The 11,910-nt window shown below is 48.1% G+C and overlaps 1 protein-coding gene across 1 annotated transcript in view; it reads right to left on the reverse strand.

Moving 5' to 3' along the window:
• CYB5A (cytochrome b5 type A) overlaps positions 1-8,917 on the reverse strand; it is a 217,317-nt gene extending 208,400 nt beyond the window's left edge. The window contains exon 1 of the mRNA XM_086965225.1: positions 8,694-8,917. Coding sequence (XP_086821351.1) covers positions 8,694-8,816 — 123 coding nt within the window. The 5' untranslated portion in view covers positions 8,817-8,917. The remainder of the gene's footprint in view (positions 1-8,693) is intronic.
• Positions 8,918-11,910: the final 2,993 nt, after the last annotated feature.

Genomic DNA, 11,910 nt, shown 5'->3' on the forward strand with positions numbered 1-11,910 from the left:
TGATAGTATTACTTCATTAGTAGGTTTCGCCTGCCCAATCCTTGTGCTGTGTTTGTGAAGCACAAGTTACTACTTGTGTAACGATATATCTGTAAGAGACATTAGTTAGTGATAGATTCCTTACCTTAGAATATCCCCAGGCGTCAGACTGGATCCGGAAATTTTTTGCGTAGCAGTACCCTTGCGCGTCGGTAGGCGTCGTCTGCGGCTCCGCGTCAGTCGTCGGCCTTGTGGGCGCTGTGATGCCGTCGGAGTACTTAGACGCCGCCTCCGCGTGCTGACGTCAGTTCTTAGCCACAGCTTTTCCGTGCCAGAAACGCAGAGCCATGCTAAAAACCAACACTGGTGCCAATGAAACTAGGGCCCTGAAAGGGGATGACCTTAACCCTAGATATAGGTTCGCAGAAACGGGGAGGATGGGTGAGTCGGTAAGGAATCTATCACTAACTAATGTCTCTTACAGATATATCGTTACACAAGTAGTAACTTGTGCATCGGAAAGAAACAGGTTAGTATTAGATCCCTTACCTTAGAATAGATACCCCAGCAATACCAACCCCGGTGGTGGGTCTGCGAACCAATAATCACACCAGAAAGTCCTGGAGGACGGAACGGCCAAAGAAGCCATCCCCCCGGACTTGGCTGTCCAGGCAATAGTGTCTTGCAAACGTGTGCAACGAGGCCCACGTAGCTGCCTGGCAAATGTCCTGCAAGGGCACTCCTCGGCCCAAGGCAGTTGTAGTCGCCGTGGCTCGAGTGGACTGAGCCCTCAGCCCAACGGGGGTTCCTCCTTAGCCAAGAAGTAACACGCCTGGATACACAAGATGATCCACCGCGAGATGGTCCGCTTATGCACCGCCTTTCCCTTCTTAGCGCCACGTAACCAACAAAGAGTTGGTCATCCACCTGGAACTGGCGTGTGCGATCCAGATAGAAAGAGAGCGCACGTTTTGGGTCCAGTCGGTGGAGCTCTCTTCCTCTTTCGAGGGATGCGGAGGCGGAAAGAAGGTGGGCAAGGTAATGGACTGCCCGATGTGGAAGGCCGTGACAACCTTGGGCAGGAACGAAGGTCTCGTCCGCAACACAACCTTGTCCGGATGAACATAGAGGAAAGGAGGTTTAGAGGATAAAGCCTCAAGCTCACTCACTCTCCCGGCAGAGGTGATGGCAACCAGGAAAGCAGTCTTCAGAGTAAGAAGGCGAAGAGGACAGTTATGAAATGGCTCAAAGGGAGCGCACATCAGAAAAGTAAGAACCAGGTTCAAGTCCCACTGAGGCATCACGAAGGGAACAGGTGGAAACGTGTGTGTGATGCCTTTCAGAAATCGATTAACAATAGGGGACTTGAACAAAGATGGCTGGTCAGGCAGCCGCAGGAAGGCTGAAAGGGCAGAAAGGTAGCCCTTGATAGTGCCCAGAGCAGAGCCCTCCTGGGCAAGAGAAAGAAGGAAGAGGAGAACCTCAGAAAGAGGGGCAGAGAGAGGATCCACAGCCTTTGCTGTGCACCATGCCACAAATCTGTTCCACCTGCAGGCGTATACCGACTTTGAGGAGGGACGCCTGGCTGCCAGAATGATGTTACAGACTTCAGGAGGCAAGTCAAATGGCCTCAACTGTCGCCACTCAATCTCCAAGCATAGAGGTGGAGACTGGACAGGTTCGGGTGGAGGACCGTCCCCTGCTACTGCGACAGAAGGTCCTCCTGAAGAGGCAGACGAACCGGGGCAGCGACTGACATACTGAGTAGCTCGGGATACAAGTACCTTGGTGCCCAGTCCGGAGCCACAAGGATGACTTGTGCCCGGTCGCGCTTGATCTTCTTCAGCACTCTGGGCAGAAGTGGTATAGGCGGAATGGCGTACAACAGAACGCAACTCCACTCGCGACGAAAAGTGCCTCGGAGCGAGTGCCGCCTTGGAAATTCCAAAGCGCAGAACTGATGACATTGCGCGTTCTCTTCGGTGGCGAATAGATCTAACCAAGGCTCTCCCCACTGCAGAAAGAAACCTTGCGCCACGTCCGAGTTCAGACGCCATTCGTGATCCATCATGCACCGGCGGCTGAGTTCGTCCGCCCTGGCGTTCAGAGAACCTGCCAGGTGTTGAACCACCAGGGTCACCCTCTGATGTTCCAGCCATTGCCAAAGGCGCAGAGCCTCTTGGCAGAGGGTCCACGACCCCACCCCACCCTGTTTGTTTCAGTACCACATGGCGGTGGTATTGTCCGTGAACACTTGCACTACACTCCCTCGGACAGAGGGGAGGAATGCCTTCACTGCTAGACAAATCGCCCGCAGCTCCAAAAGGTTGATATGGAGCCGGGACTCTGCTGGAGACCAGAGGCCTCTGATCTCTCCCTCTCCCATGTGGCCTCCCCAGCCCTGGAGGGACGCGTCCGTCACAACTAGGTGCTCCGGTTGGGGAAGGGAGAGGGATCTGCCGCTGACCCAATCGCGGTCCGTGAGCCACCACTGCAGCTGTCTCGCAGTGCCCTCCGAGATCAGGAAATGGTCGGACAGGTTGCCCTGATGCTGGACCCACTGAAACTTCAGGTCCCACTGCAGAGCCCGCATCCGCCAACGGGGGTGATGCACCAGAAGGATGCAGGAGGCCATCAGCCCCAGAAGCCGCAGCGTCAACCTGACCTGACCGAGACCGAAGTCGCCGACGGCACCGAGGCCGAAGCCCCGGACGGCGCAGGTGCCGAAGCAACTGGCCCGTGTGGGGACCCAGTCGGAACCGCTTGGCCCGAAGTCGCCGCAGACCTCGACGGGGAGCGGGCGCCCTCATGGCCATGAGGAAGTCAGCAATCTCCCCTGGCGTCGCGTCCTGCCCAGGGACCGGCGGGTGTGGGGCAGGCCGCGACACCTGCGGCTCCTGCGGAGCCGTGTGGGCGGTGTCGCCCAAACTCCCGGTCGCGTCGCGGGGAGTCAGAAGAGCGATGGTGCCTCTTCGACTTCTTGTGCCTCTTAACTGAGGACTTCGAGCCCGAAGACCGATGACAACTCCCGGAACTGTGGGGGCTCAAGCCCCGCGACCGGTCCCTCAACCTCCTTTCGGACCGGGACCTCGAGCGGCGCGGGGCAGACTGCCGAAGCTCGAGTCGCTTGCGGAACGCTCCCGTCTAGCTTTAGTCGTCAGGACCCGGCAGTCGGAGCAGGCCTTGTCGTCGTGGTCCAGGCCCAAACAGTGCAGGCACCGGCGATGGGGGTCGGTAACCGACATCAGTCGGTTACAGTCGGCGCAGGGCTTGAACCCGGGCATCCCTACCGGTACCGTCTGAGTCGATAGACTTCGAAAAATGGATCAAAAAGGATCTCAAAAGGTTAGTCAAAAAGTGACTTGGGTACAACTTTTTCCAGATCTGCGCTAGCTGGTGCGAAAAAAAAAAAAAAAAAGAACTGACGTCAGCATGCGGAGGTGGCGTCTAAGTACTCCGACGACGTCATCACGGCGCCCACGACGCAAGCGGAGCCGCAGACGACGCCTACCGACACGCAAGGGTACTGCTACGCAAAAAAATTCCGGATCCAGTCTGACGCCTGGGGATATTCTAAGGTAAGGAATCTATCACTAACGTATCCCTTTCAGATATCTATTGTATTAAATAGATCTTAAAAGGAACTTACATCCCGCCTTTACTTCTTATTGGTCCTGGTCACTTTACTTTTCCTCATTTCTATTGGTTGCAGGCGGTCTATTTTCTGTTCTTCCGTATGTGTTTCTCTTATAAGTTTCCCATCTGCAAAGTACTGTGTTAATGTGCTTTGGTGGAACTTATTTCAAGCAAGGATTGGGAAAACTAAATAAAGACAAGAATTACACCCTTGATTTAAAGTTAAAGCACTACCAAGTGTTGTGGGCTCAGCGCGCAATTATCTCGGATTTGCCTTTTATTTCTTCTCCATGCTCCAGAAACAACACGCACTACCTCGTGCCCCTGGGCCCAAGCAAGGGCTCATCTGAGTGTGTTTGTCATTGAATGCAGTCCACCATCCCCCAGGAGCACAAGCAGGCCCCCACTTCAGTACTTGCTTACTGAACAGTTCTCCATCTCTCCATTTCTGTTGGTCTGCAATGCCCTTCACTCGGTCTTAACCTGAACTCAACCCCTACAGAGGAAGCATTCTTCCTCCGACTTCCATCTTCACTTTCAAATCAGTTTGAGCTGCTATTCATTAATTGACATGACAGCTGCCTTCATCAGAGCCAAGCTGGTGGGTGCATTTTAACGTGCAGAGGGACACCTACTGACTGATTACTGCACAATGTCACGCGGAGGGGGGACGTTTATTCGGGTAGAGTAACCAAAAAAATTGATGAACATCTTGAATACTCAGGGACACCTACCGATAAAAACTCCATTAAAATAAAGGTTTTAAAATAGGTTTAACACGACAACTATTGTGAATTATTTAGCATATCAACTGAAACGTACAATTCACAAAATATTAATGTGTAATGTTATTATGTTTAAAACCCAAATTGAAAGTGAAAACAGAAATTTAGAAACTGCGGTTAGTCGTTTGGAGCTTACTTGGGTTTCTAGTTCTGAAATTTCACGTGCTGACGTTTTACAATGGCAGTTTTGTTTTCAGTTGGAGTGCTTGGCTCCTCCTCATTATTGTCCTCCTCCTGGTTCTTTTCCTCATTTGACAGGCTCCAGCCTACTGGGTTGGAGGAAGAGGAGCATTGGCTGCATCACCGAGGGGAGAAGGACTTAACTTTGTTTCTATCCCAAGCAGTGCTTGCCCTTCACGAGCTTATCGTATCACTGTTCTTCACCAAGGCTGTACTTCTAATGCAGCCGTCACTCCCGCAAGTGGATGTTCATTTTGGGAGTTTGAACAACAATAGTACATTTTCCTCTTTATCCATGCATAGCTACCAAATGTTCATTTTGCTAATGTGTGACAGTTAGATGTTTTCAGGGTACTGTGTGGCACTTAAATGCATTATGTGTGACGCTTTGAGTGAGAAGCTCTTGTAAAGATATACATATCTGAAATTATCCCTATTACCCCTTTTTCTGAGGCAGTTTGAAGACAACAGTAATGTTCCTAAAGTGTTTATGCCAGGTCAGTAGCATTCCTTTTTTGGGATTTTTCTGCACAGCGTCCTCAATGACCTCCCCCGTTGAGCAGAAAAGGCAGTCAATTGAGGTGCAGTGCACGTTTCTCTCAAACTTGAGCCCTGCAGCTGCAGCACATGGTGCGCTAGTGAAAGCTGCACCCCTGCCTCCTACTAAAGCCATTGAGTCCTACTCTGCCGCTTCTCTAACCTTCGGATTAACTTGCCCATCTCCAATGACTGCATTGTGTCTTCCTTCTCTGCATTACTAGCCTGGGGTTCCATGATGCCATGCTTAATTCACACCTCAGCTTATGGGACCTTTTGGCAGCCTGGTGGCCTTACCATTGGAATCGTGTATGTATTCTACCAGACACAACACTCTATAAGCCTGTATATCAAATACCACTTTGGTCTTTGAACCTTCCCCCGAGGTCACTGGAGGGTGTGGAATGTGAAGTTGAGGCAATTTTTAGGTTTCGCCTGTACAGATCCTTATATTGCACAACTGCTCACAAACGTAACCATTTTTTTTTTAACCTATTGCACTTACCAATGCTTGTTACATTTGTTAACACTGTCTGGCCACTGGTTTCACCTCAGTATGGGTTTAATACCCAAATAAAGCAATAAGCAACAGACAGGTGACCAGGGTAACCTTTGTATAGGGACATTTTCTGTGCTGCATCACGTTGCCATGTTTTCAGTAACTTTTCATCTGTTTAACTAGAACGGAGAGAGCTGCTGGTTTTGGAAAAGTGGAACCAGGTTCAAGTGCCTGCATTAGTTTAACGTTCTGTGAATCTGGGGAAAAAAAAAATAATCACTTAATGTCCCTATGCCTAATAAAAATGAACCTGGCCGTGTGTAATGTAACTGGGGCTCATATAAGTGTTCCAGTGCACTTGGGTTGAGTCCGCACTACATAAATCTCCCATTTCAAAAAACACAACAAACAGAGCCGGTTTCAAGAATGGAGCAATGATTATGCATGGTGGTAAAGTAGCGACATAAACATAATAGATAGACTGCTACTCAGGACCGCAGCTATCATTAGTGCAGTTGCATTGGGACCCTGAAGCGAAAGGGGGTTACAACACCTTAATTATGGGGAGCAACGTTTTTGGGTCAATTTCTGTTTGATGAATTTGTCCAGACTTCTTCAAACTATTTTCCATTAGGGGTTCAGAGGAAAAAAAGTATGAAGACCTCTGGCATAGAGAAATGCAGAGGAAATAGAGAAACTAGGGGGACTAGAATGGAAGAGGGACAGAAATGTATGGGATCATTTCTTTTAAGTGGCTCAATGGGATATACTATATTTGAAGCCATTCCCCTCACTTTAGCCAACAGCAGTCCTGCCAAGTGTCACACATCAGGTGTGACACTCACGCATTTCAGTGCGGTGATCCGCAGCCCCGCACTGAAATGCATTGTCACACATTTTGCCGACTCGCCAGCTCGCGCCACCGGCGGCACCTGTGCAGGGCTCCGCTCTGCTGCTCCGAGAGACATGCTGTCAGTGCCAACAGCTGCTGGGCTCTCGTTCCTAAATAGTTAATCACCATGACTGCTCTCAGCTCTGGTGGCTGAGCAGGAGCGCTAGGCTACAATGTAACAAGCATGCCTGGCTCCAGGATGCAATTATTCCTGCCGCGCGGTTTTGTTTGACACACACTGCAGCCAATAATTACGGGGGGGGGGCGACATGCCCTCACGTCCGGAGGAAGAGGAAGTTTGTGAGCACTGAGGCAGAAGCGGCGGGGCTCAAATCTAAGTCAGGGAGCGAGTCCTCACCGTTGCGTACTGCACTGCTCTGTCTACGTGCGCAGCGCCGCAAATTACCTGCGCAGCGTTGCCAGCGACGGGGACACACCATGACATTGACCCCCAGTAAATTTCACTGTCATTGGCGGCGGCACAACAGTGCCAGGACACACAGACAATGAAGTGTCGACTCATGGCCGCCCGCCCAGAGAGGCATTGGTGATCGGGGACGGCGGCACAAACTAAAATGCAGCTAAGTGGGGGGGGGGGGAGGAGTGCGGCAGTGCGGAGTGTAGTGCTAGCACAGGCTCTGGACCTCCGCAGATAGCTCAGTATTGCTGAAGCCAATCGGGACAGTGCATTGTAGGGTGTGGTCGGAGTGATGACATTGACCTATGTGATGTATGGCTCTGTGCTGCAAATTGTTTAATTAATGGCGCGCCGCCGTGCTGCCAGTCGACTTGGGGTTGGACCGCGGTCGCTGCAGTGCTGGACTAGTACTGGGTTAAATGGTGTCATCAGCCTCTGTTGATGCTGCGCGAGTCAGGGAGCTGCAGTCGAGTTTGGGGCCTGCAGACCCTAATGATGAGCTGGTCGATGGTACTGTGCCTAGCCCTGAGAGACTACCACTGACGTTACTGTCTTGGGTAATGTAATTGCTATTATATTTAATTTATAATGCGCCATGAAGATACCTGCTGAAAGACGGGTTTTACAATGTACCTAATTCACTCCACACAACCACCAATCAGAGGCAGCCTTTCAAACAAAATCGTGTATTCTTCAGGTGGTAGGCTAAATTGCTCTCGGATAATTTGGGAATTTGCTATCGAAAATGTTTCAGAGTGGAAAGGATTTCAATTGTGGCTGATGCTTGTGTTTCCGGGCCAGAGCTAGGGCTTCTTGCATAATTGGTGTAATTGTTTTTAGTGCGGCGCGATTCCAAACATAACTGCTGAACTTTAAGTGTGCGTAGTCTAATTTAATTTAATTTATTATTGAAAGCTAAAATACACAATCTAAATTGCCTCTCGCACGTTTTTATTTTGTATGGGTTTGAATCTATCAGGGAGTTAAGGGAAAGCCATATATCTTTATGGAAGACACAGTGTACCTTCACTGAGCATAACTGGTTTCAGATTTCATCTGGCCAGCTCTGATCTTTCTATAACACACTGCAGGTGCAGAGCGAAATACTCCTGCCAGTGCAGAGGGTGCAACAAAGAAGGTGTACTTTGACATCACCGAACTGTATTTTATGTAGATAGCTCAGCGGGTTAATGCTTTTGCCACAGATATCCTTTAGTTACTTGTGGCTCAGCCGCACAAGCTGAGCTGAGGAAGGGTGCTGTGTTTAGACATAACTTATGGGTGTAAAAGCTCCTGCTGGAGAGTTACTTGTCTAGTAGCAGTTTGACTCAGCAAAAAAGTAGCGCAGAAGGTTACAATGCATTTTGCAAAAATCAGTTTGCACCAGTTTCAAGATCTTAGAGTTTCTCGTTGCTCAAATGGGTGTAATTTCTAATATTTATATGTTTTCCCCTTCTTCATTGCGTGATTTTGCCCACGAGAAAGTGTCACTCATAGTTGTTGAAATGTCACTCATGATTACACTGAAATTGTGAAAATGTCACACATAGCAATCTGAAACCTTGGCAGCTATGCAACAGGTTACTGCATACTCACACCTGAAGTTTCACTTTAAACAGTCTAAATACGTCCTTAAGCAAAGACTGATTGAAAGTGCCAAACAAGACGTGGAGCACGTTACAGTCACCGGGAGGATACAGAGCTGTCAGAGACAAGTGCAACATAGTCGGCGGTGGAACCCAGTAGGTACGGGGTAGAGATACATACCTCCTCTAGGAAGCTAGTGACATCGTAAACCTTATGGTGCAGGATAATCCAGGTGCTTTTGCTGTGGTTGTGTTTCTGGATCTCCTCCAAGGTGTAGTAGTTCGGTTCCTTAGTGTCCGTCATCCTTCCGCCGCTGTCACTGCCGCCCAAAGAATGATCTTTGCTCTCAGCTGAAATCCACAACTTCTAGCTGTGATGGTGATTGGTCACCGCCCCTTTTCCCCACTCCAATCAGACGACTAGAAAACCAAGCCGCCTACTCGCTGAGAATGGCCAGAGTTGTGTCGATTGAAGATGAGTTTACAGAAGTTGTCGCGTCTAGGTAACTAATTGCACCTGCCGATTTAAAAGAGGGAGAGATTACAGGTGTTGATCGATAAACAGCGCTGTGCCCCCTGAATACGCAGTGGGAACGCTTAAGCAAGCTTCGCCACGTATTCCGAGTAAACGGCAGTGTTGCAAGGATACAAATAGAACAGAAATATACAAGACTATATGAGTACAAGAAACCACTGCTCTTTCCTTGCGGAAAATCATATATTCAGAGTCGATCACAGTAGTTTGGCAGAACTCAAGGCACCAATGGCTAGGAACATCACCATTATGACATGGCCGACAGAGTGTTTTAACCGCTTGGTCCACTTTCTCTTTTTATGTAGCTGCCATTTCCAAGCACCGCCCGATTCCCTATATCAAATGGCAGAGGTGCGTTTATGAGTATAATTCCAAGAACTTGAACGACAGAGCGGGGGCCATATTCGAAGGGTAAAGAGAAAGTGGACCAAGGGTTATGTTCTAAGTATTTTTCAGAGAAACATAAGAAAGGGTGTAACAAAAGCCCAATTAGGTGTCCCTATACTGGAACGTAACGGTCGGCAATTTATACTTCACTATAGTTTTTCATGGATGTGTTTTTTCTTCCAGCGTTTGTGTTTTTAAAGACAGAAACCCGACCACAGCATATTCAGATCATTTCTTATAGGCGTCTTTAAATAGGTGACAGGGATCAATGTTATGAAGACGGATACACCATGAACTGCTAAACCTACTCTACTGGGCGGGGTCTCTCTTGTTGGACAGCACGTCCTACACGACACTCACAGGCAGTTCGCTTTCTTTCACCTAATAGGGCAAGGGTAATCTGACCTGAACTAACGCGCAATCTTTCGCACGCGAGGCACACCTGCCAAATCCTGAGCCTTCCACTGAGGGAGGTGTTCTATTTCGAAAAGGAATATATTCCCAGGTGCTGGAGTAAGAATCAGTTTCTCGATTTAGAATCTCGGTTTACCATCACTGGAGTAATTCCCACTCTTATTGGTCTCTGGTCTGAGGCAAATGGATTTTTGTGTTGTTTTAGAGAAAATTAAGAGCTGAACATCAAATACATTTTAATCACAATGCCTAATCTAATTGTCAGTCAAGTAAAGTATGAGTTAGAAGTTTATTGTTCAAACTTTCAGTAGTAATCTTTATTAGGATACAAATAAAATTCATGGAGTTTGGTCATAAGAATCTTATTAGAAATCAATAATCAATCAGTCCGCAATCAATACATTGTAATACGAATGCAACAAGCGAGCGAGATACTATTCTAGGTATCGGGAGAGACTGCTGTCACAGTCTGAACCTATAAAGAGTTCCAATTCGAGTGACAGGTTCAAGAAACTCAGTAGATTCCCAAAGCAATGTAGAATAAGGGGAAATGGAAAGCTGTAAGGGTAAGTGGTAATTAAAAATTTGCAAACATTCGTGACAAGAATTTTCAATTCTATTAAGGACTAGGAGGCGAGGATTATGCTTTCCTCATTTCTTTAATGAAATGCTCAGCAGCCAATAAATGAACAAAAAACTACATCTCCCATGAACACCAGGGAGTAACCATAGAGTACAGCGTATAAAAGGTCCACACACTAGTCTGTCTTCCTCTTTCTTTGTGGGAAAATGTCCAAGTTAAAGTAAAATCCTAAATACAACAGGAACAACAATTCCAAACAGGCCGCTGTCATCCAGAGGATCCTGAAAAAGGCAGCCGAAGAACCATGGGTCCAGAAACCAGGAGGAGCAACTGATTCCGCCGAGGAACAAACATCATCACTTCTGGTCTGAACCTGGAAAGAAGATACGAAGCCATAATATCCAAAGTAATATTACTGAACAACAAATCAGGGAGGGAGAACAAGGAATGAAAGATTTGTAACTGCGTATATACAGTCATAATACATTAGCATACAAATATGAAACACGGGTGGGATAATCCTCGCCTCCTAGTCCTTAATAGAATTGAAAATTCTTGTCACGAATGTTTGCAAATTTTTAATTCTATGTCAGGACAGGAGGCTCTGATTATGCTTTTTTAAAGCTGATCCACCACCACAAAAGCAACACTATCGATAGGCTTGAAATAAAAAGTCTTAAACACAGAAGCAGATGACCAATCTGCAGCCTTCATGATATCAAACAGAGTAACACCCATGGAATAAGCTTTGGACGCCATCGCTCCACGTGCAGAGTGTGCGCCAAACACAGAAACATCAATTCCAGCTTCAGACATAAGCCCCCGCACCCAGCGCGCCAAGGTGGCTGGAGAGACAGGGCGAAAAGGCTTTTGTAATGCAATCAGAAGCTGACCCTGCATGTCTGAGCGCAAAGAAGCGGTACTCACCTCATAATCCTTCAGGCATTGAACCACACAAAGGTTGGGGTGAGAAGGAAAAGAAGGATAAGAAATAGAAGGCGTATTAGATTTGGTACGTCTGGAGAGACGAAAGGAAACTCCTTCAGGAGTGAAGGTGCGACCCGCCAGATCCAAAGCGTGGACGTCCGACACGCGCTTACATGAGACCAAACATAGCAACATAGTCAGTTTGGCAGATAGTTGCTTGCGAGATAAGGAAGTATTGGAAGGCCAGGCCTCCAAAAATCTGAGGACAACTGAAACATCCCACAAGGTAACATACTTAGGGGTGGGAGGTTTTGCAAAACGAACTCCTTTAAGTAACCTGGAAACAAAAGGATGTTCACCCGCGGGTTTCCCATCTATGTGGGCATGACCCGCCGAGATAGCCAACCGGAAACCGTTGATAGTCGAATAAGCCAGACCAGCGGTGGCTAAGGAGGCCAAGAAATTAACAATCATGCTGATATCTGCTGAAACGGGATCAACTTGTTGTTGTGAACACCAATCACACCAACGCTTCCAAGACCCCTTATACCG

This window comes from Lissotriton vulgaris, chromosome 4_1 (genome assembly GCF_964263255.1).
Source record: "Lissotriton vulgaris chromosome 4_1, aLisVul1.2, whole genome shotgun sequence".
Classification (NCBI taxonomy): Eukaryota; Metazoa; Chordata; class Amphibia; order Caudata; family Salamandridae; genus Lissotriton; species Lissotriton vulgaris.